This window comes from Leptodactylus fuscus, chromosome 6 (assembly GCF_031893055.1).
Source record: "Leptodactylus fuscus isolate aLepFus1 chromosome 6, aLepFus1.hap2, whole genome shotgun sequence".
Lineage (NCBI taxonomy): Eukaryota > Metazoa > Chordata > Amphibia > Anura > Leptodactylidae > Leptodactylus > Leptodactylus fuscus.
Genome location: NC_134270.1, coordinates 22,367,149 through 22,386,575, shown reverse-complemented (window position 1 = coordinate 22,386,575; position 19,427 = coordinate 22,367,149). Strand labels below are relative to the sequence as shown.

The following is a 19,427-nucleotide window of genomic DNA, read 5'->3' as shown; positions in this document are numbered from 1 at the left end:
AGTCCCGGAACTTGCTGGACTTTCTTGTGTGCCCTGAAATTTTCTTCACAGAAACTGAACTTCTCTCCTTCACGTTCTTGATAACCCGATAAATAGTTGATTTCGGAGTAGCGCCCTTGCCTATAAAGCTTTTTTGTTTAAAAACACTGCAGTTTCCTTGGCGGTAACCATGGTTAACAGAAGAAGACGATGATCTCAAGCACAATTCCCCTTCCAAGGCTACCAGTCTGCTACTATAAGTCAATCAGCATGGCCGAGTGATATCGGTTATCTTCTCATTGCCAATACTTTCTCTTGAGCTAACATGAAGATCACTGATATGATAATATCAGGTCATTTTATTGTAGGGTTTAAATTAATTGAAAATGGGGTTCATTTGAGTAAGTTCATTTTTGCATCATTGAAATTTATTGCAATTCATCTAACTACTCGTTCTAACAACCTAGATTTCATGTTACCGTAAAAACTGAAGCAGAAAACTTTGAAAAGCCAAATTTGTGTCAGTCTCAAAACCTTGGCCATGGAGCCACCTCCATGTACCCCGATGCTTCACCCTTCTTTGGTATTTGAAGATTTCTTACCTCTGGCTTCAATAGGGCTGCTCCTGACTTCCTTGTGCGCCCGGTTAGACGCCACGCAGAAATAGGCGCCATCTTCTTGTTTGCTGAATGTCTTGACTTCATATATTGTGTGCAGTTTATTCGTATTGGTCTCATTCTTGAGAAGGATGTCACTTCCTTTCTTTCTGTAGAACTGGTAGGTGATTGGCAGCGTCCCCTCCTTTACGGTGCAGATTAAGGACAGTTGAGACCCCTCCTCCACATTACCATTGGGTGGGATCATGGTCAGATCTACACTACTGATGGGAACTGCAAGAGAAGAAGAAACGCGTGGGCATCTGCAGCAGTCACATCCAGAGCCGATTCCCAGCCAAGCTCCCAAGGTATACAGTCCCACACATTCACAAGTATAGCGCTCCCCTCATCATGACGCATTTGCGCCATTTTTTTCTTCACTACTGCTTGCACATAAATCTCCCTATACAATGGTTATTCTCACAAGACTTACTGATGACCGTGACGTTCACCATGTTGCTGTACCTCCCTCTCTTCTCGGTATTTCGATTGGATGCCTCGCACATGTATTGTCCCAGGTCATCTGACTTAGATGAATTCACTCGGAATCGAGCCTCCGTGGTGTCATTCACCACCTTTTTCTCCAGTACCTCCTTCCCTCGGCGCAAGGTATATGTTATGGGTGGAGTTCCAGACTCGCACTTGCACGTCAGCTCCAGGGCATCTCCAAGGACCACCGTCTTGTTGTCCCTCATAATGTGGGTCAAAACTGGATTTTTGACTGGAGCTGATAGTAAAAGATATAGGAAATAATATATATTTATAGTCTGTGATCTCACTTTTCCACAATTATGTCTGTTCCTGAGAAATTTGGGTGACAACCAAAAGATCCTTCATCACAGCAACTGTACGAGTTGTCAGCCAGCTTTCCTACATTGTGGAATTGTAAGCCAAACAGGAAGAACAGATTTACCATTCAGGTCTGCAGAAAAGCTGGGTGAGAGCTATAATGGAGTCCATATTAGATTTCAATGTCCTTTAAGTCAGTGCCCAGTGGCCAATGATGATGCGTTCAGTAGTCACATGATCATGGAGACTAATGATTTGCAAGGAGCGCTATTGGCTGACTGTTGGTCACAAAATCGCATATGGACATGGGATCCCAGATAAACCTCCCAGTGTAACCCCCTTTTGTGTTTCAGTTTCCCACTCTTCTTGCTGTCAGTGAATGGAAGATTTCCTAGACATCGAATCAATAAAAATCGTAGAGGGTAGTTTCAGTGATTTGTACCAGGGGTGTAGAGAAGCCAGCGCACATCCACAACACTTTTTTGGTTGCCAGGGCTCTCTGAAATGAGGCGCCCTGAACTTGTTTTTACAGCAAATCCACATCTAGAAGTGACTTTAGTCACATGACAAATATCCTGCAAGAAGAGGAGCGGACTGCTATTGCATCTCTATGGATGGAAAAGAAGTCAAACAGGGAGGGAAAACAGCAATGGAGAGTGAGAGGAGAGCAGTCTGTGGGAGAGGGAGCATGGGGAATGTCTGGAAGAGAGAAGACTATTGGGAGCAGTTTGTTAGATAGGGGGCTGGGGGAGCAGACTGTGAGAGGGGGCTGGGGGAGCAGACTGTGAGAGGAGGCCATGGGGAGCAGTCTGTGAGAGAGGAGGCCATGGGGAGCAGTCTGTGAGAGAGGAGGCCATGGGGAGCAGTCTGTGAGAGAGGAGGCCTTGAGGAGCAGTCTGTTAGAGAGGAGGCCATGGGGAGCAGTCTGTGAGAGAGGAGGCCATGGGGAGCAGTCTGTGAGAGAGGAGGCCTTGAGGAGCAGTCTGTTAGAGAGGAGGCCATGGGGAGCAGTCTGTGAGAGAGGAGGCCATGGGGAGCAGTCTGTGAGAGAGGAGGCTGTGAGGAGCAGTCTGTGAGAGAGGAAGCCATGGAGAGCAGTCTGTTAGAGGAGGCCATGGAGAGCAGTCTGTGAGAGAGGAGGCTTTGAGGAGCAGTCTGTTAGAGGAGGCCATGGGGAGCATTCTGTGAGAGAGGAGGCCTTGAGGAGCAGTCTGTTAGAGGAGGCCATGAGGAGCAGTCTATGAGAGAGGAGGCCATGGGGAGCAGTCTGTGAGAGAGGAGGCCATGGAGAGCAGTCTGTGAGAGAGGAGGCCTTGAGGAGCAGTCTGTTAAAGAGGAGGCCATGGGGAGTAGTCTGTGAGAGAGGAGGCCATGGGGAGCAGTCTGTGAGAGAGGAGGCTGTGAGGAGCAGTCTGTGAGAGAGGAGGCCTTGAGGAGCAGTCTGTGAGAGAGGAGGCCTTGAGGAGCAGTCTGTGAGAGAGGAGGCTGTGAGGAGCAGTCTGTGAGAGAGGAGGCCTTGAGGAGCAGTCTGTTAGAGAGGAGGCCTTGAGGAGCAGTCTGTGAGAGAGGAGGCCATGGGGAGCAGTCTGTGAGAGAGGAGGCCATGGGGAGCAGTCTGTGAGAGAGGAGGCCTTGAGGAGCAGTCTGTGAGAGAGGAGGTCATGGGGAGCAGTCTGTGAGAGAGGAGGCCATGGGGAGCAGTCTGTGAGAGAGGAGGCCTTGAGGAGCAGTCTGTGAGAGAGGAGGCCATGGGGAGCAGTCTGTGAGAGAGGAGGTCATGGGGAGCAGTCTGTGAGAGAGGAGGCCTTGAGGAGCAGTCTGTTAGAGAGGAGGCCTTGAGGAGCAGTCTGTGAGAGAGGAGGCCATGGGGAGCAGTCTGTGAGAGAGGAGGCTGTGAGGAGCAGTCTGTGAAAGAGGAGGCCATGGGGAGAAGTCTGTGAGAGAGGAGGCCATGGGGAGCAGTCTGTGAGAGAGGAGGCTGTGAGGAGCATTCTGTTAGAGAGGAGGCCATGGAGAGCAGTCTGTGAGAGAGGAGGCCATGGGGAGCAGTCTGTGAGAGAGGAGGCTGTGAGGAGCAGTCTGTGAGAGAGGAGGCCATGGGGAGCAGTCTGTGAGAGAGGAGGCTGTGAGGAGCAGTCTGTGAGAGAGGAGGCCTTGAGGAGCAGTCTGTTAGAGAGGAGGCCTTGAGGAGCAGTCTGTGAGAGAGGAGGCCATGGGGAGCAGTCTGTGAGAGAGGAGGCCATGGGGAGCAGTCTGTGAGAGAGGAGGCCTTGAGGAGCAGTCTGTTAAAGAGGAGGCCATGGGGAGCAGTCTGTGAGAGAGGAGGCCTTGAGGAGCAGTCTGTGAGAGAGGAGGCCATGGGGAGCAGTCTGTGAGAGAGGAGGTCATGGGGAGCAGTCTGTGAGAGAGGAGGCCTTGAGGAGCAGTCTGTTAGAGAGGAGGCCTTGAGGAGCAGTCTGTGAGAGAGGAGGCCATGGGGAGCAGTCTGTGAGAGAGGAGGCTGTGAGGAGCAGTCTGTGAAAGAGGAGGCCATGGGGAGAAGTCTGTGAGAGAGGAGGCCATGGGGAGCAGTCTGTGAGAGAGGAGGCCATGGGGAGCAGTCTGTGAGAGAGGAGGCTGTGAGGAGCAGTCTGTGAGAGAGGAGGCCATGGAGAGCAGTCTGTGAGAGAGGAGGCCATGGGGAGCAGTCTGTGAGAGAGGAGGCTGTGAGGAGCAGTCTGTTAGAGAGGAGGCCATGGAGAGCAGTCTGTGAGAGAGGAGGCCATGGGGAGCAGTCTGTGAGAGAGGAGGCTGTGAGGAGCAGTCTGTTAGAGGAGGCCATGGAGAGCAGTCTGTGAGAGAGGAGGCCATGGAGAGCAGTCTGTGAGAGAGGAGGCCATGGGGAGCAGTCTGTGAGAGAGGAGGCCATGGGGAGCAGTCTGTGAGAGAGGAGGCCATGGGGAGCAGTCTGTGAGAGAGGAGGCCATGGGGAGCAGTCTGTGAGAGAGGAGGCCATGGGGAGCAGTCTGTTAGAGGAGGCCATGGGGAGCAGTCTGTGAGAGAGGAGGCTGTGAGGAGCAGTCTGTTAGAGAGGAGGCCATGGAGAGCAGTCTGTGAGAGAGGAGGCCATGGGGAGCAGTCTGTGAGAGAGGAGGCTGTGAGGAGCAGTCTGTTAGAGGAGGCCATGGAGAGCAGTCTGTGAGAGAGGAGGCCATGGAGAGCAGTCTGTGAGAGAGGAGGCCATGGGGAGCAGTCTGTGAGAGAGGAGGCCATGGGGAGCAGTCTGTGAGAGAGGAGGCCATGGGGAGCAGTCTGTGAGAGAGGAGGCCATGGGGAGCAGTCTGTGAGAGAGGAGGCCATGGGGAGCAGTCTGTTAGAGGAGGCCATGGGGAGCAGTCTGTGAGAGAGGAGGCCATGGGGAGCAGTCTGTTAGAGGAGGCCATGGGGAGCAGTCTGTGAGAGAGGAGGCCATGGGGAGCAGTCTGTTAGAGGCAGGGTCGAGAGGAGCAGTCTGTGAGAGAGGAGGCCATGGGAGCAGTCTGTGGAAGGGTGTGGCATGTAGGAGCATCCTGTCTGAGAAAGAGGGTGGCGTAGTAAGCAGTCTGTTGGAGATGGGAGATGGCAGCAGTCTGGGTGAAAAATAGGGTAGCATTAAAAGCAGAAAAGGGGATTACTTAGGGCTTTTTGGCATTTAAACATGTCTTATTTGGCAATGAGAAGTAACTAGTCATGCCAGTTTTACAGTCTATGGCTTTCTTATAGATCTGGAGCCTTCCCCTTTAAGCCTGGTATTCGTGACAGTCAGAAGCTTCTGCTCCTTATAGCACCAGCAATGATGTGGTCACATGACTGAATCTAACAGAAGATTTTATGAGTATGATTAAGCTACAATGACAGGATCAGTCAAAAATATAGAAAGCCCCTACTTTGTCTGATACTGGAATCCTCCCAAAACTCTAATGGTAACCGTACTATGTGTAAGTCTGAATTTGTTTAGGGTATGTGTTTATTATGGAGTCTAGATCTGTGCTCTAAATATGTTTGTGTTGTGGTTAGTGATGGAGACAAAGATGTCTCTACAGGAGAAGTCATCATGGCAGTCTGGGCTGGATAGAGAACAATAGAAAAGAGACAATCAGAGAAGACACCGCCGGGAGTCAGTGGATGTATCTGCACTGTAGCCACTTATACAGTCACTGAGTGCCTGTGTAGCAGTATTATCTACCATCATATGGTCACGGTGTATCGTGCAGTATGCCCAAAAATAGGACGGTGCGGCCTTCAATGTCATCTCCATCTATGATGCTAACTTTACCTACACTGCTAGCTCTGCCTCATAACTTGTAGCCTTGGCACTATTTTGGGAGAGACCAGAGCCATGATTACAACCAAATATATGGAAACATTCATGACTCTTAAACAAATTGACACGTTCTGACTGCCAGAATATCAAACCTACCTTCTGCCTCCCTAAATCTTAACCATTATTATGCACCATTTTCCCTTAGTTTACTCAGCAAATGTGGCATGTACAGTTTTCCGGTCATTTTTTAGATTTTGAGAAGTAAGGAAAGACATTGTAAATTTTTGTGCACCTCTAACTCCAAAACCAAGCCCCCAACTCTAGAATTGTCACAGTTTATGCCAAAAACAGACGTTACAAATAAATGTGATCCGAAACCTCATTATACTGTACACAGGAGACTGGATATCGGCTTTCTGAGTTTGGCATACTCACCATAAATCTGAATGTCCAGGGGTTCACTTATTTTTGTGATGTTGGATATAGTGACTTCACACACGTAGGAGCCGCTAAGCCGCTCCATTGCGGTTAGGCCTAGATTGCCTCCCTTTCTTGCATTTGTTCTCGCTCCTACTTTGAATTTATACTCCAGGTTACGTGAAGCCTCTGCGGTTAATCCTGCGACGGAACATTTCAGGGTTATGAACTCTTGCTCGTTGATGTACAGGCTATCGCTCCCTCTCTTCAGGGTTAGTTGTGGTCTTGGGAATAGTTCTGAAAGGAACATTTATTGAAAAAGAAAATACAATAAGTGTAGTTGTGTCAGCCTAGGACATGATGCCATAGCAGAATGGTGAATGCAGCTCTGCATGATGGAAACATGAAATTGTGAATGCAGCTTTGGATGTGACTGTAGGTGAAGACAAGATGTCATAGCAGAATTGTGGTTCAGACATAACACGCAGCCATGATCTGTGACGTGAGGTTAGCAGGTGAATGAATGTAATGAGCAGTGACGTACCGGCAATGTCTATCTTGGCGCTGTGGGACTTCGAGGTTTTTGTATTCTCCGCCTTACAAGTATAGTTGCCCCTGTCATCCACTGTGGCAACTTGAAAATAGGACAATGAGTTTGTGGTGGAGCTGTGGATAATGTGACCGTCCTTCTGTAGCGTGAGCTTCATGTCGTCTGAACGGTTACGGCCTATCTGAACCGAACATTTCACTGACATGTTTTTCCCTTCCGTGAAATTGAGCGAGGGCAAGACCTCAATTCTTGGTATAGAAAACTGAGCTGTAAAGAAAGTGAAACACTACATACCGAGCCAAAATACAATATAATATAATATATGTCCAGTATGTAAATAATACTGACATACACCACTAATATAATATATACAGTGTCCAAATAATACTGACATACAGTGCTAATGTAATATATCCAGTGTCCAAATAATAGTGATACACTCTACTAATATTATTTGGAAACTGGATATATTATAATACTGATATACACTGCTAATACAACATGTCCAGCACCTAAATAATACCGCCATAAGGAGCTTAAACAACACAGCCAGTACCAAATAATCCTGGCATATAGAGCTTATATATTATAGCCAGTGCTCAAATTATTCCATCACACACTGCTAATACAGAGAATATAATACAGCCAGTGTCTAAATAATATTGGCATGTGGTGCTACTATAATATAGCGCTTACATCAGAGGTGCCATACCTACCAGAACATGTCATTCCACATACATGAGAGGTGCCATACCTACCAGAACATGTCATTACACATACATGAGAGGTGCCATACCTACCAGAACATGTCATTAGACATATATAAGATGTGACACACCTACCAGAACATGTCATTAGGCCTACATGAGAGACATTGTACCTACCGATCACAGTGACAGTCTTCGATAAGCTTTCCGAGAACATTTCGTTTTTCATGATGAGCTTGACCTTGCACTTAAATGTTAATATTTCTTCTCCTTCTTTGATCAAAAAATTGACTTCCTTATGATTGCGGTCAGTCAGTTTTTTCTTCTCCTCTTCCCCTTTCTGACTGATCTTGTAGAATTTGAAGACCATGCTCCCTGTTTCCTCCGGGGCCTCACATCTCACTGTCACTTCATCTCCTTCACTAACCTCATCCTTGGAAACATTAAGGAGAGGACTGGACAGCCCTGGAAAGGAAGACACAGTCATCTGGGATACGTGGGACAGCTCCATCCCCTACAACTGGACCGTCCCATGGTACTATGGGGACGTGACCTGGTTTGTGAGAGAGCACCAACTGGAGGGGCTTAAACCCGATCTCTGGAAGCCAAAGACTGTTCACAAGCTCATCAGAGCTAAGGACACTATGGAGGAGGTCCCAGGGCTCCCAGCAAGGTCTACAGAGGTCGTTTAGGAAAACATCTCTTCAGATCTGCTGACCAACGGACACAAGGACATGTCATGGATGGCCATCCAAAGAGGGCTTCCCCTCCGGTCATTTATGCATGCCCGCAACCTGAGAAAGACGCGCTTCTGCCCCAGATGTCCCCTCAGGGAGGAGACAGCCCTCCATCTTTTCTGGGAGTGTCCGTTTGCTCAGGGCCTGTTGGACGCCCTGGAACATGAACTAGCGGACTCTGTCTAAACTTCCTTTTTCAGTCTTCACAAAACTCTTTAGAATACTTAAAACCAAGCTAGATTATATAATACTTCAGAAGGGCAAGACCATGGCAGAAGAAATGTAATGTGGGTAAATGTATAGTAATGCACCTATATGGCAGCTATTGTACTACCGCATACACATGACATGACACTGGGGACAACAGAAGGAGAGAAAGACTTTGGTATTCTGGTTATAGGTAAGAAGAGCAGCGATACTTAGTGTCAAGCGGCAGCTGCAAAACCAAATAAGATTTTATGGTATATAAAAAGTGAGATTAAAACCTGGGATACAAATGTAATATGACCGCTCTGTAAATGTAATGTGACCCCTGTATAAATGTAATGTGACCCCTCTATAAATGTAATATGACCCCTCTATAAATGTAATATGACCCCTCTATAAATGTAATGTGACCCCTCTGTAAATGTAATATGACCCCTCTGTAAATGTAATGTGACCCCTCTGTAAATGTAATGTGACCCCTCTGTAAATGTAATGTGACCCCTGTATAAATGTAATGTGACCCCTCTGTAAATGTAATGTGACCCCTGTATAAATGTAATGTGACCCCTCTATAAATGTAATGTGACCCCTCTATAAATGTAATGTGACCCCTCTATAAATGTAATATGACCCCTCTGTAAATGTAATGTGACCCCTCTATAAATGTAATATGACCCCTCTGCAAATGTAATGTGACCCCTCTGTAAATGTAATGTGACCCCTCTATAAATGTAATGTGACCTCTGTATAAATGTAATGTGACCCCTCTATAAATGTAATGTGACCCCTCTATAAATGTAATATGACCCCTCTGTAAATGTAATATGACTGCTCTGTAAAAATGTAATGTGACCCCTCTGTAAATGTAATGTGACCTCTGTATAAATGTAATGTGACCCCTCTGTAAATGTAATATGACCCCTCTGTAAATGTAATGTGACCTCTGTATAAATGTAATGTGACCCCTCTATAAATGTAATATGACCCCTCTGTAAATGTAATGTGACCCCTCTATAAATGTAATGTGACCTCTGTATAAATGTAATGTGACCCCTCTATAAATGTAATGTGACCCCTCTATAAATGTAATATGACTGCTCTGTAAATGTAATGTGACCCCTCTATAAATGTAATGTGACCTCTGTATAAATGTAATGTGACCCCTCTATAAATGTAATGTGACCCCTCTATAAATGTAATATGACTGCTCTGTAAATGTAATGTGACCCCTCTATAAATGTAATGTGACCCCTCTGTAAATGTAATGTGACCCCTCTGTAAATGTAATGTGACCCCTCTATAAATGTAATGTGACCTCTGTATAAATGTAATGTGACCCCTCTATAAATGTAATGTGACCCCTCTATAAATGTAATATGACCCCTCTGTAAATGTAATGTGACCTCTGTATAAATGTAATGTGACCCCTCTGTAAATGTAATGTGACCTCTGTATAAATGTAATGTGACCCCTCTGTAAATGTAATGTGACCTCTGTATAAATGTAATGTGACCCCTCTATAAATGTAATATGACCCCTCTGTAAATGTAATGTGACCCCTCTATAAATGTAATGTGACCTCTGTATAAATGTAATGTGACCCCTCTATAAATGTAATGTGACCCCTCTATAAATGTAATGTGACCCCTCTATAAATGTAATATGACTGCTCTGTAAATGTAATGTGACCCCTCTATAAATGTAATGTGACCCCTCTGTAAATGTAATGTGACCCCTCTATAAATGTAATGTGACCCCTCTATAAATGTAATGTGACCCCTTTATAAATGTAATATGACTGCTCTGTAAATGTAATGTGACCCCTCTATAAATGTAATGTGACCCCTCTGTAAATGTAATATGACCCCTCTATAAATGTAATATGACCCCTCTATAAATGTAATGTGACCCCTCTGTAAATGTAATATGACCCCTCTGTAAATGTAATGTGACCCCTCTATAAATGTAATATGACCCCTCTGCAAATGTAATGTGACCCCTCTGTAAATGTAATGTGACCCCTCTATAAATGTAATGTGACCTCTGTATAAATGTAATGTGACCCCTCTATAAATGTAATGTGACCCCTCTATAAATGTAATATGACCCCTCTGTAAATGTAATGTGACCTCTGTATAAATGTAATGTGACCCCTCTGTAAATGTAATGTGACCTCTGTATAAATGTAATGTGACCCCTCTGTAAATGTAATATGACCCCTCTGTAAATGTAATGTGACCCCTCTGTAAATGTAATGTGACCTCTGTATAAATGTAATGTGACCCCTCTATAAATGTAATATGACCCCTCTGTAAATGTAATGTGACCCCTCTATAAATGTAATGTGACCTCTGTATAAATGTAATGTGACCTCTGTATAAATGTAATGTGACCCCTCTATAAATGTAATGTGACCCCTCTATAAATGTAATATGACTGCTCTGTAAATGTAATGTGACCCCTCTATAAATGTAATGTGACCCCTCTATAAATGTAATATGACTGCTCTGTAAATGTAATGTGACCCCTCTATAAATGTAATGTGACCCCTCTGTAAATGTAATGTGACCCCTCTATAAATGTAATGTGACCTCTGTATAAATGTAATGTGACCCCTCTATAAATGTAATGTGACCCCTCTATAAATGTAATGTGACCCCTCTGTAAATGTAATGTGACCTCTGTATAAATGTAATGTGACCCCTCTGTAAATGTAATGTGACCTCTGTATAAATGTAATGTGACCCCTCTGTAAATGTAATGTGACCTCTGTATAAATGTAATGTGACCCCTCTGTAAATGTAATGTGACCTCTGTATAAATGTAATATGACCCCTCTGTAAATGTAATGTGACCCCTCTATAAATGTAATGTGACCTCTGTATAAATGTAATGTGACCCCTCTATAAATGTAATGTGACCCCTCTATAAATGTAATATGACCCCTCTGTAAATGTAATGTGACCTCTGTATAAATGTAATGTGACCCCTCTGTAAATGTAATGTGACCTCTGTATAAATGTAATGTGACCCCTCTGTAAATGTAATATGACCCCTCTGTAAATGTAATGTGACCCCTCTATAAATGTAATGTGACCTCTGTATAAATGTAATGTGACCTCTGTATAAATGTAATGTGACCCCTCTATAAATGTAATGTGACCCCTCTATAAATGTAATATGACTGCTCTGTAAATGTAATGTGACCCCTCTATAAATGTAATGTGACCCCTCTATAAATGTAATATGACTGCTCTGTAAATGTAATGTGACCCCTCTATAAATGTAATGTGACCCCTCTGTAAATGTAATGTGACCTCTGTATAAATGTAATGTGACCCCTCTGTAAATGTAATGTGACCTCTGTATAAATGTAATGTGACCCCTCTGTAAATGTAATGTGACCTCTGTATAAATGTAATATGACCCCTCTGTAAATGTAATGTGACCCCTCTATAAATGTAATGTGACCTCTGTATAAATGTAATGTGACCCCTCTATAAATGTAATGTGACCCCTCTATAAATGTAATATGACTGCTCTGTAAATGTAATGTGACCCCTCTATAAATGTAATGTGACCCCTCTGTAAATGTAATGTGACCCCTCTATAAATGTAATGTGACCCCTCTATAAATGTAATGTGACCCCTTTATAAATGTAATATGACTGCTCTGTAAATGTAATGTGACCCCTCTATAAATGTAATGTGACCCCTCTGTAAATGTAATATGACCCCTCTATAAATGTAATATGACCCCTCTATAAATGTAATGTGACCCCTCTGTAAATGTAATATGACCCCTCTGTAAATGTAATATGACCCCTCTGTAAATGTAATATGACCCCTCTATAAATGTAATATTAGCTCTCTATAAATATAATACGAGCCCCCTATAATTGTAATATAACCCCTATATAAACAATATTTCCCCTCTATAACTGTGTAAGACGGTGGGTCTGGATGGAGTTCTCCCTCATGTACTCACCAGTCACCTCAATTTTGATGTCATCACTTGCTTTTACCCTGCTGTCCACGGACACCTTACACTTGTAATTTCCGGTATTGGACACCCTGGCCTTCTGGATAATGTAGGACACTTGGTCATTGGTGGAGCTGGTTGTGTATATTACTTTTTCATCCATATAAAAGGTGATTGTGCTGTTCAATACGAAGTCTGTGGTCTTGGCAAACATCACGACACATTTTAATTCCAGGGTGTCCCCATTTGTTAGTTTGGTGGAAGGCAGAGCTTTCAGCTCAATACTGTTGATTGTGAAGTCTTCATATCGAGTGAGAAGAACAAGAGATAAAACATCCATGTGATATCATTGTTAATGGAAGCTTACCACTGGCGGTGATACTGCCCCATGACACCCCTTATGTGGACATGTTCTTTTGGCTCTGTATCTCTACACCTTATCAAGCGCTATTGGACATAAATAGAGGTATGCCTAGAACAGCGGTTCTCAACCTGTGGGTCGCGACCAAAACACAGGGGTCGCCTAAAGCCATTGATCCAGGATCGGTAAGTATATAGGGCCCGTTAGCGGCTGGAGTAACTCCAGCCGGTAACGGCCTATTAAAAAAAAACAAAAAAAAAAACACAGCGGTAGCGGCTGCCACCGGGCCCCCAATGTCCCGGGCCCTGTGGCAGCTGCTACTGCTGCTACCACGGTAGTTACGCCACTGGCCACTATGGGACATAATACTGTGTGCAGGGGCCACTATGGGGGATAATACTGTGTGCAGGGGCCACTATGGGGCATAATACAGTGTGCAGGGGAAACTATTGGGTTTAATACTGTGTGCAGGGGCCACTATGGGGGATAATACTGTGTGCAGGGGCCACTATGGGACATAATACTGTGTGCAGGGGCCACTATGGGGGATAATACTGTGTGCAGGGGCCACTATGGGGGATAATACTGTGTGCAGGGGCCACTATGGGACATAATACTGTGTGCAGGAGCCACTATTGGGGATAATACTGTGTGCAGGGGCCACTATGGGGGATAATACTGTGTGCAGGGGCCACTATGGGGCATAATACTGTGTGCAGGGACCACTATGGGGCATAATTCTGTGTGCAGGGGATACTATGAGGAATAATACTGTGTGCAGGGGCCACTATGGGGGATAATACTTTGTGCAGGGGCCACTATGGGGATAATACTGTGTGCAGGGGCCACTATGGGGGATAATACTGTGTGCAGGGGCCACTATGGGGCATAATACTGTGTGCAGGGGCCACTATGGGGGATAATACTGTGTGCAGGGGCCACTATGGGGGATAATACTGTGTGCAGGGGCCACTATGGGACATAATACTGTGTGCAGGGGCCACTATGGGACATAATACTGTGTGCAGGGGCCACTATGGGGGATAATACTGTGTGCAGGGGCCACTATGGGGGATAATACTGTGTGCAGGGGCCACTATGGGACATAATACTGTGTGCAGGAGCCACTATTGGGGATAATACTGTGTGCAGGGGCCACTATGGGGCATAATACTGTGTGCAGGGACCACTATGGGGCATAATTCTGTGTGCAGGGGATACTATGAGGAATAATACTGTGTGCAGGGGCCACTATGGGGGATAATACTTTGTGCAGGGGCCACTATGGGGATAATACTGTGTGCAGGGGCCACTATGGGGGATAATACTGTGTGCAGGGGCCACTATGGGGCATAATACTGTGTGCAGGGGCCACTATGGGGGATAATACTGTGTGCAGGGGCCACTATGGGGGATAATACTGTGTGCAGGGGCCACTATGGGGGATAATACTGTGTGCAGGGGCCACTATGGGGGATAATACTGTGTGCAGGACCCACTATGGGGTATAATTCTGTGTGCAGGGGATACTATGAGGAATAATACTGTGTGCAGGGGCCAGTATGGGGGATAATACTGTGTGCAGGGGCCACTATGGGGATAATACTGTGTGCAGGGGCCACTATGGGGATAATACTGTGTGCAGGGGCCACTATGGGGCATAATACTGTGTGCAGGGGCCACTATGGGGCATAATACTGTGTGCAGGGGCCACTATGGGGGATAATACTGTGTGCAGGGGCCACTATGGGGCATAATACTGTGTGCAGGGGCCACTATGGGGGATAATACTGTGTGCAGGGGCCACTATGGGGCATAATTCTGTGTGCAGGGGCCACTATGGGGAATAATACTGTGTGCAGGGGCCACTATGGGGCATAATACTGTGTGCAGGGCCACTATGGGGCATAATACTGTGTGCAGGGGCCACTATGGGGCATAATACTGTGTGCAGGGGACACTATGGGGCATTATAGTGTGCGCAGAAATGCGGGGGGGGGGTAGTGGTCAGTTGGTCGAGATTTTCGGCGTCGATCGGGGGGAGTGGGGGAGCTCATGTCAAAAGTTCGCCACAGGGCCCCGCCATTCCTAGTTACGCCACTGAGTATAATGACCCCATAGTAGCCCCCACAGAGTATAATTCTGTTATAGTGGCCCCCCAACAGTATAATGTCCCATTATGGTCTGGTTTTATGCTCATGACATCTTTATTGTTCCTGTTCCCGGCATCAGAAGAGACTTGACCCAACCTCCTTAAATGTCCTGCCCCCTGTTTATAGGTCATGAGAGCTGGACAAACTAGTTGAGCTTGCTGCACTATCAACCAGTTAATAATGCCCACACTGTAGCCCCCACACAATATAATGACCCTTAGTGTTCCCTATATACTATAACCATAATTCTAATTATTTTTTGGTTTGGGGTCACTGCAAAGGTTGAGAACCACTGTCCTAGAAGATCTCACGGCCATACTCAATGCAAATCTCTCTTGTCATATTTTAGTAATTCTACAGCCCCTTGTCTCCATCAGTCATCTGGTGGACGTGAGACAAGAAGAAGTAGTAGACATATCCTTCCCAGATTTATTTAAGAAATAAGACTTAAGGAAATGTTAAGACCATGGATGGATGAGGACCAGTGTGACCAATGGACTGACAAGGAGTTGTGCCAAAGTGACAACGACAATTGCAAGGTAAAAAAAAGTTGAGTGCCAGGGAGTGACTGGAGTAGAAGGCCCCTAACCTAAATTTAACCTGTAGCTTTTCTGCCATGTAGGTAGTGAATACTTACATAAAGGACAAATCTTTTACAAATGTTTCTCAAATTGCTTCATGATCCCTCACAATGGACCACAATAGTATTTCTCTAGACCACTATATCACCAGCCCTGACCATAGTGGAGGATCTGACAAGAGGAAGGAAGTGACTAATCTCGCTAGCAGCATTTGGCCACTTACCAAGTGTCAGGACTGAATCTCTATATATGTACATACTGGTGGTGAGGAACACCTGCTGACCAAACCACTTTCTATATGATGCCACAGAAGGATTTCCAGCTAATTCTTGTTTTGTAATTTTTATGTAAAAACAAAATCCGCCCCAAAAAGTCCCAGATCTCACAGTATTCACCTTCCTCTTTCCCAACAGTTGTGCACATGCGCTGGAGGAAATGATAACATATCGCACACAATGACCATGGCGCAGTGGCATCAATTCTCCACACCATCATATTTGCTATGTCACCCCCTGTCCACAACTATCTGTCTCTAGGTGTCGGCTACATACAGAAGAAATTCATCAGAATTTTACTATTTCCAGACAGCCAGGGATTGGTAGCGGAGTTCGGGCAGTCACAGCTGGAACAATAGATGAAGTCATTCTCTGTGCATTTCCCTTCACATTGTATTTTTAGGATTTTAAAATGTTACTACATTATCAAACCTGGACAACCCAACAGGCAGAATGTTACTCCACTTCATCAACATTGCCTAAGTCTTACATTCTAAGTCCATACCCAACATTACAGCTCACTTCCTACTCCTCAGCACCATCAACATCTCCTCAGCCCAACGTCTTAGACAACCCATTTCATATCACCTTCGAAAAATCTCTGACAACGTGTTCAGTTTCTCCAAGGCCTAACATTTCAGCCAACAATGTCATTGACCTAACATTTCAGCCAACACCACCACAATGTCATTGACCTAACATTTTAGCCAACTTCATCCTTGTCTCTTTCACCCAATATCTGAGCCAGCAGAATAGGCGTCTTCTTAACCCAACATTATAGCAAACGCCATTCACATCTTCTTGATCTAAAATCTTCATACATACCATCAACATCTTCTCACCCCAAAGTCTTAGTCAACTCCATCGAATTCTACTTGACTTAATGTCTCAGCCAGCGCCATCCACATTTCCTCAGTATAACATCTTAGCCAACATTATCAACAACTCTTCAACCCAATATCTTACCGAACTCAGCAGTTTCTCGATTTAACATCTTAGCCAAATCCCATCCACATCACCTCAGCCCAATGTGTTAGCCAACATATCCACAGCTCCTCAGTTGAACATCTTAGCCAATACCATGGATCTATACAGTACAGAGGGTCAAAGTTTAAACATTTAACCCTCGCCCTTCCCTTTATCCACATCTCCTCCCTATCAATGCGTTAGCTTGAGTTATTCTAGTGATGTAACCAAACACCATCAGCATCTCCTTGACCCAACATTTAAGCCATCACCGCCATTATCTTTCATACACTACAGTTGACCCATATTAACTTATAGCATCGGTTTAACCAAACTCTTCCACAATCCGGTCAACGTCTTCTGCCAGCAATCTCACAATACTGATGTTTAGCCATTAGCATGTTTCACTATAGCCACACCTTATCTCATACCCCAGCCCTCCATCATCAAATCTGACAACCTCATCTATTGTACCCTCTCTCCGCTATATCCCCCACCCATCTTCTCCACTTCCACTCCATAATTCTTTCTTCCCCTCAGAGATATTTCCTTGTCCAGAGATCTCAAGACCTTTTTTTCCATCCTTGTCTTGATTCTGCAATGTCCTCACCTCTGGTCTATTATACTACATTTGTCTTCTAGCCACCAGATCTCATCAACAGCTTCTCTCCCCCATAGTCTTTCCAAGATCATGGAGTTGTAGCAGAACCGTTATCTATTCAGTAGAATTCTATGAGCCTATGTTGCCTTTTTCCTACGCCTACGACATTAGAGGATATCCCACCACCTTACTCCCAGATCAGTGGTTACTCACCGCTCGCCAGTCCTCCGACGGACCACACTACAACAAGATGAGAGAAAAAAAATCATTATCTGTCAGAGAAAAATCTTAGTCACAAAGAAGAGTGATACTAACTCAGCACTTACATCCCAGCACGGTCGCTACTATAGGTAAATACATCTCCACATTGGAAAGGGATAAAAACACCCAAAATCCCGAAAACTTAAAACCAGTAGATTCCCGTCTGGCAGGGTACACCGTTTCCCCAGTAGATATTGGTGTTGTGAGCGCAGCGGTCAGTGCGGACTGGCTAATTGTTTCCTCTGTGGCAGGTCTGGAAATACAGAATAGTCAGTGAATATCTCTGCTCGCAGGCAGGGCCGCAGGAAATTGTGGAAACTACACTTTTCCTGCACGGACTCTTCCTGCCTCAGTCCTTAAGATGTATTCATAAACAATGTGCTAATGTGATTACTGGATGCCATGGGAGGTAATTAACAACCCATGGTGAAAAAAATGGGTGAGGTGGGAGCGCCACCTAGAGATGGAATTTCGCAAAAGGGGAGAGAACTGTTTATGGAGCGCCCAGAAGCCAGGAACTCACATGAGTAACGAAAATGTTCTCTGACTCATTGTCTCTGAGCTGTCAACATTGAGCGCTAGAGCCGAGGGATAATAAGTCAGTGCCCTAACATAATATTTATTTCACTTTTTTGCCATTATTACTGATTTCAGTGTGGAAGGCGGACCCCGCATTAGGTTTTGGCACAGGGCTTCCCTCACGGTGCCGCCTACTAAATCTGTTACGCAAAACAGAGATTTTTGTCAATGTTATGGTCAAAGAACCTGCCGGGAAGTATAAGTGTTATGTCATTCAATTTCTGGTACTATTCCACATCCAGGACCTTCTGACCTCACATTCTAAATCCATAAGCATTAATATGGAGTTACTCTCCCCCTTCTTGAGCTCTTTTGTGAAGGATTTCTATAAGATTTTGGAGGTGTCTGTGGGAATTTTTGCCCATTTTTCCAGAAGAACATTTGTGAGGTTGGACCCTAATGTTGGATACTGATAGGGCCTGGCTCACCATCTCCAATCTAGTTCATCTCTTGGTTGTTGGATGGGGTTGAGGTCAGGGCCAGGGGTATAACTTGAGGGGGTTTAGAGGGTACAGTATCACCAGGGCCCAGAAGCCTTAGGGGGCCCATAAGCACTAGCATCAGTATTGAGATTGCAGCAGCCATCTGGCCCATAAACCAAGGAGACCCTCAGATTACCCTAACCATACTAAGGATGATTAAACTCCTTAGCACCCGTAACCATCACTATCAAGAATTCACTGCAGGGATGAGGTAGGGGGCCCCGGACAAAAGATTGCACCGGGCCCCAGAGCCCACAAGACTTTAGCTATGCCACCGGTCAGGGCTCTGTTTGACACCAAACTCCCTCAACCTTGTCTTTATGGATCTTTCTTTGCACTTTGCGGCATCATCAACAATTGTTGATTATGATATTAATCTGTTTTCCCTTACAGCACCTAACAGCAGCACAAAACAGGGTGTTTCTGCCCTTGTGTGCTGGTAGGACAGGCGGATGGGAGGGTTCTCTCACACTACAGTTCTTAAGACTGAATGTCCAAAGGCAGTAGCCTCTGAACTCTGGACATCTAACCAATAGTGTTTAACAAAGCTTAGCTGGGATGACCAAGAAGCAGCGGCACGATTCTGCTCAAAGGGCAAAGACCAACTCTCAGCCCAGGAGGCCAACACAACCCTGGTTGTATGGGCTGTGATGAACTCGGGTGGTGTTAACCCCTCAGAGCAAAAATAAATTTTAATTGCTTTCTTAATCCATTTTGATAAAGAGGGTTTAGAAGTCTTCAGAACTTTGTCTCTACCATATTAAGTAAGAGGTTCTCCAATCTTCTGAAGGGCCATGTATGCAGAAGATAAATTTGGAGACACCTTACTACATCCGGTGTATGTAGTTTTTCCTCCTCCTCG

At 45.2% G+C, this 19,427-nt stretch overlaps 1 protein-coding gene across 1 annotated transcript in view; it reads right to left on the bottom strand.

Annotated features, from left to right (window-relative positions):
- Positions 1 to 17,771, bottom strand: part of PECAM1 (platelet and endothelial cell adhesion molecule 1) — a 39,184-nt gene extending 21,413 nt beyond the window's left edge. The window contains exons 1-8 of the mRNA XM_075279523.1: positions 17,570 to 17,771; positions 17,457 to 17,483; positions 12,313 to 12,606; positions 7,558 to 7,845; positions 6,668 to 6,940; positions 6,142 to 6,420; positions 1,069 to 1,362; positions 582 to 869 (exon numbers count right to left, since the gene is read on the bottom strand). Coding sequence (XP_075135624.1) covers positions 582 to 869; positions 1,069 to 1,362; positions 6,142 to 6,420; positions 6,668 to 6,940; positions 7,558 to 7,845; positions 12,313 to 12,606; positions 17,457 to 17,483; positions 17,570 to 17,603 — 1,777 coding nt within the window. The 5' untranslated portion in view covers positions 17,604 to 17,771. The remainder of the gene's footprint in view (positions 1 to 581; positions 870 to 1,068; positions 1,363 to 6,141; positions 6,421 to 6,667; positions 6,941 to 7,557; positions 7,846 to 12,312; positions 12,607 to 17,456; positions 17,484 to 17,569) is intronic.
- Between the last annotated feature and the right edge of the window lie 1,656 nt (positions 17,772 to 19,427).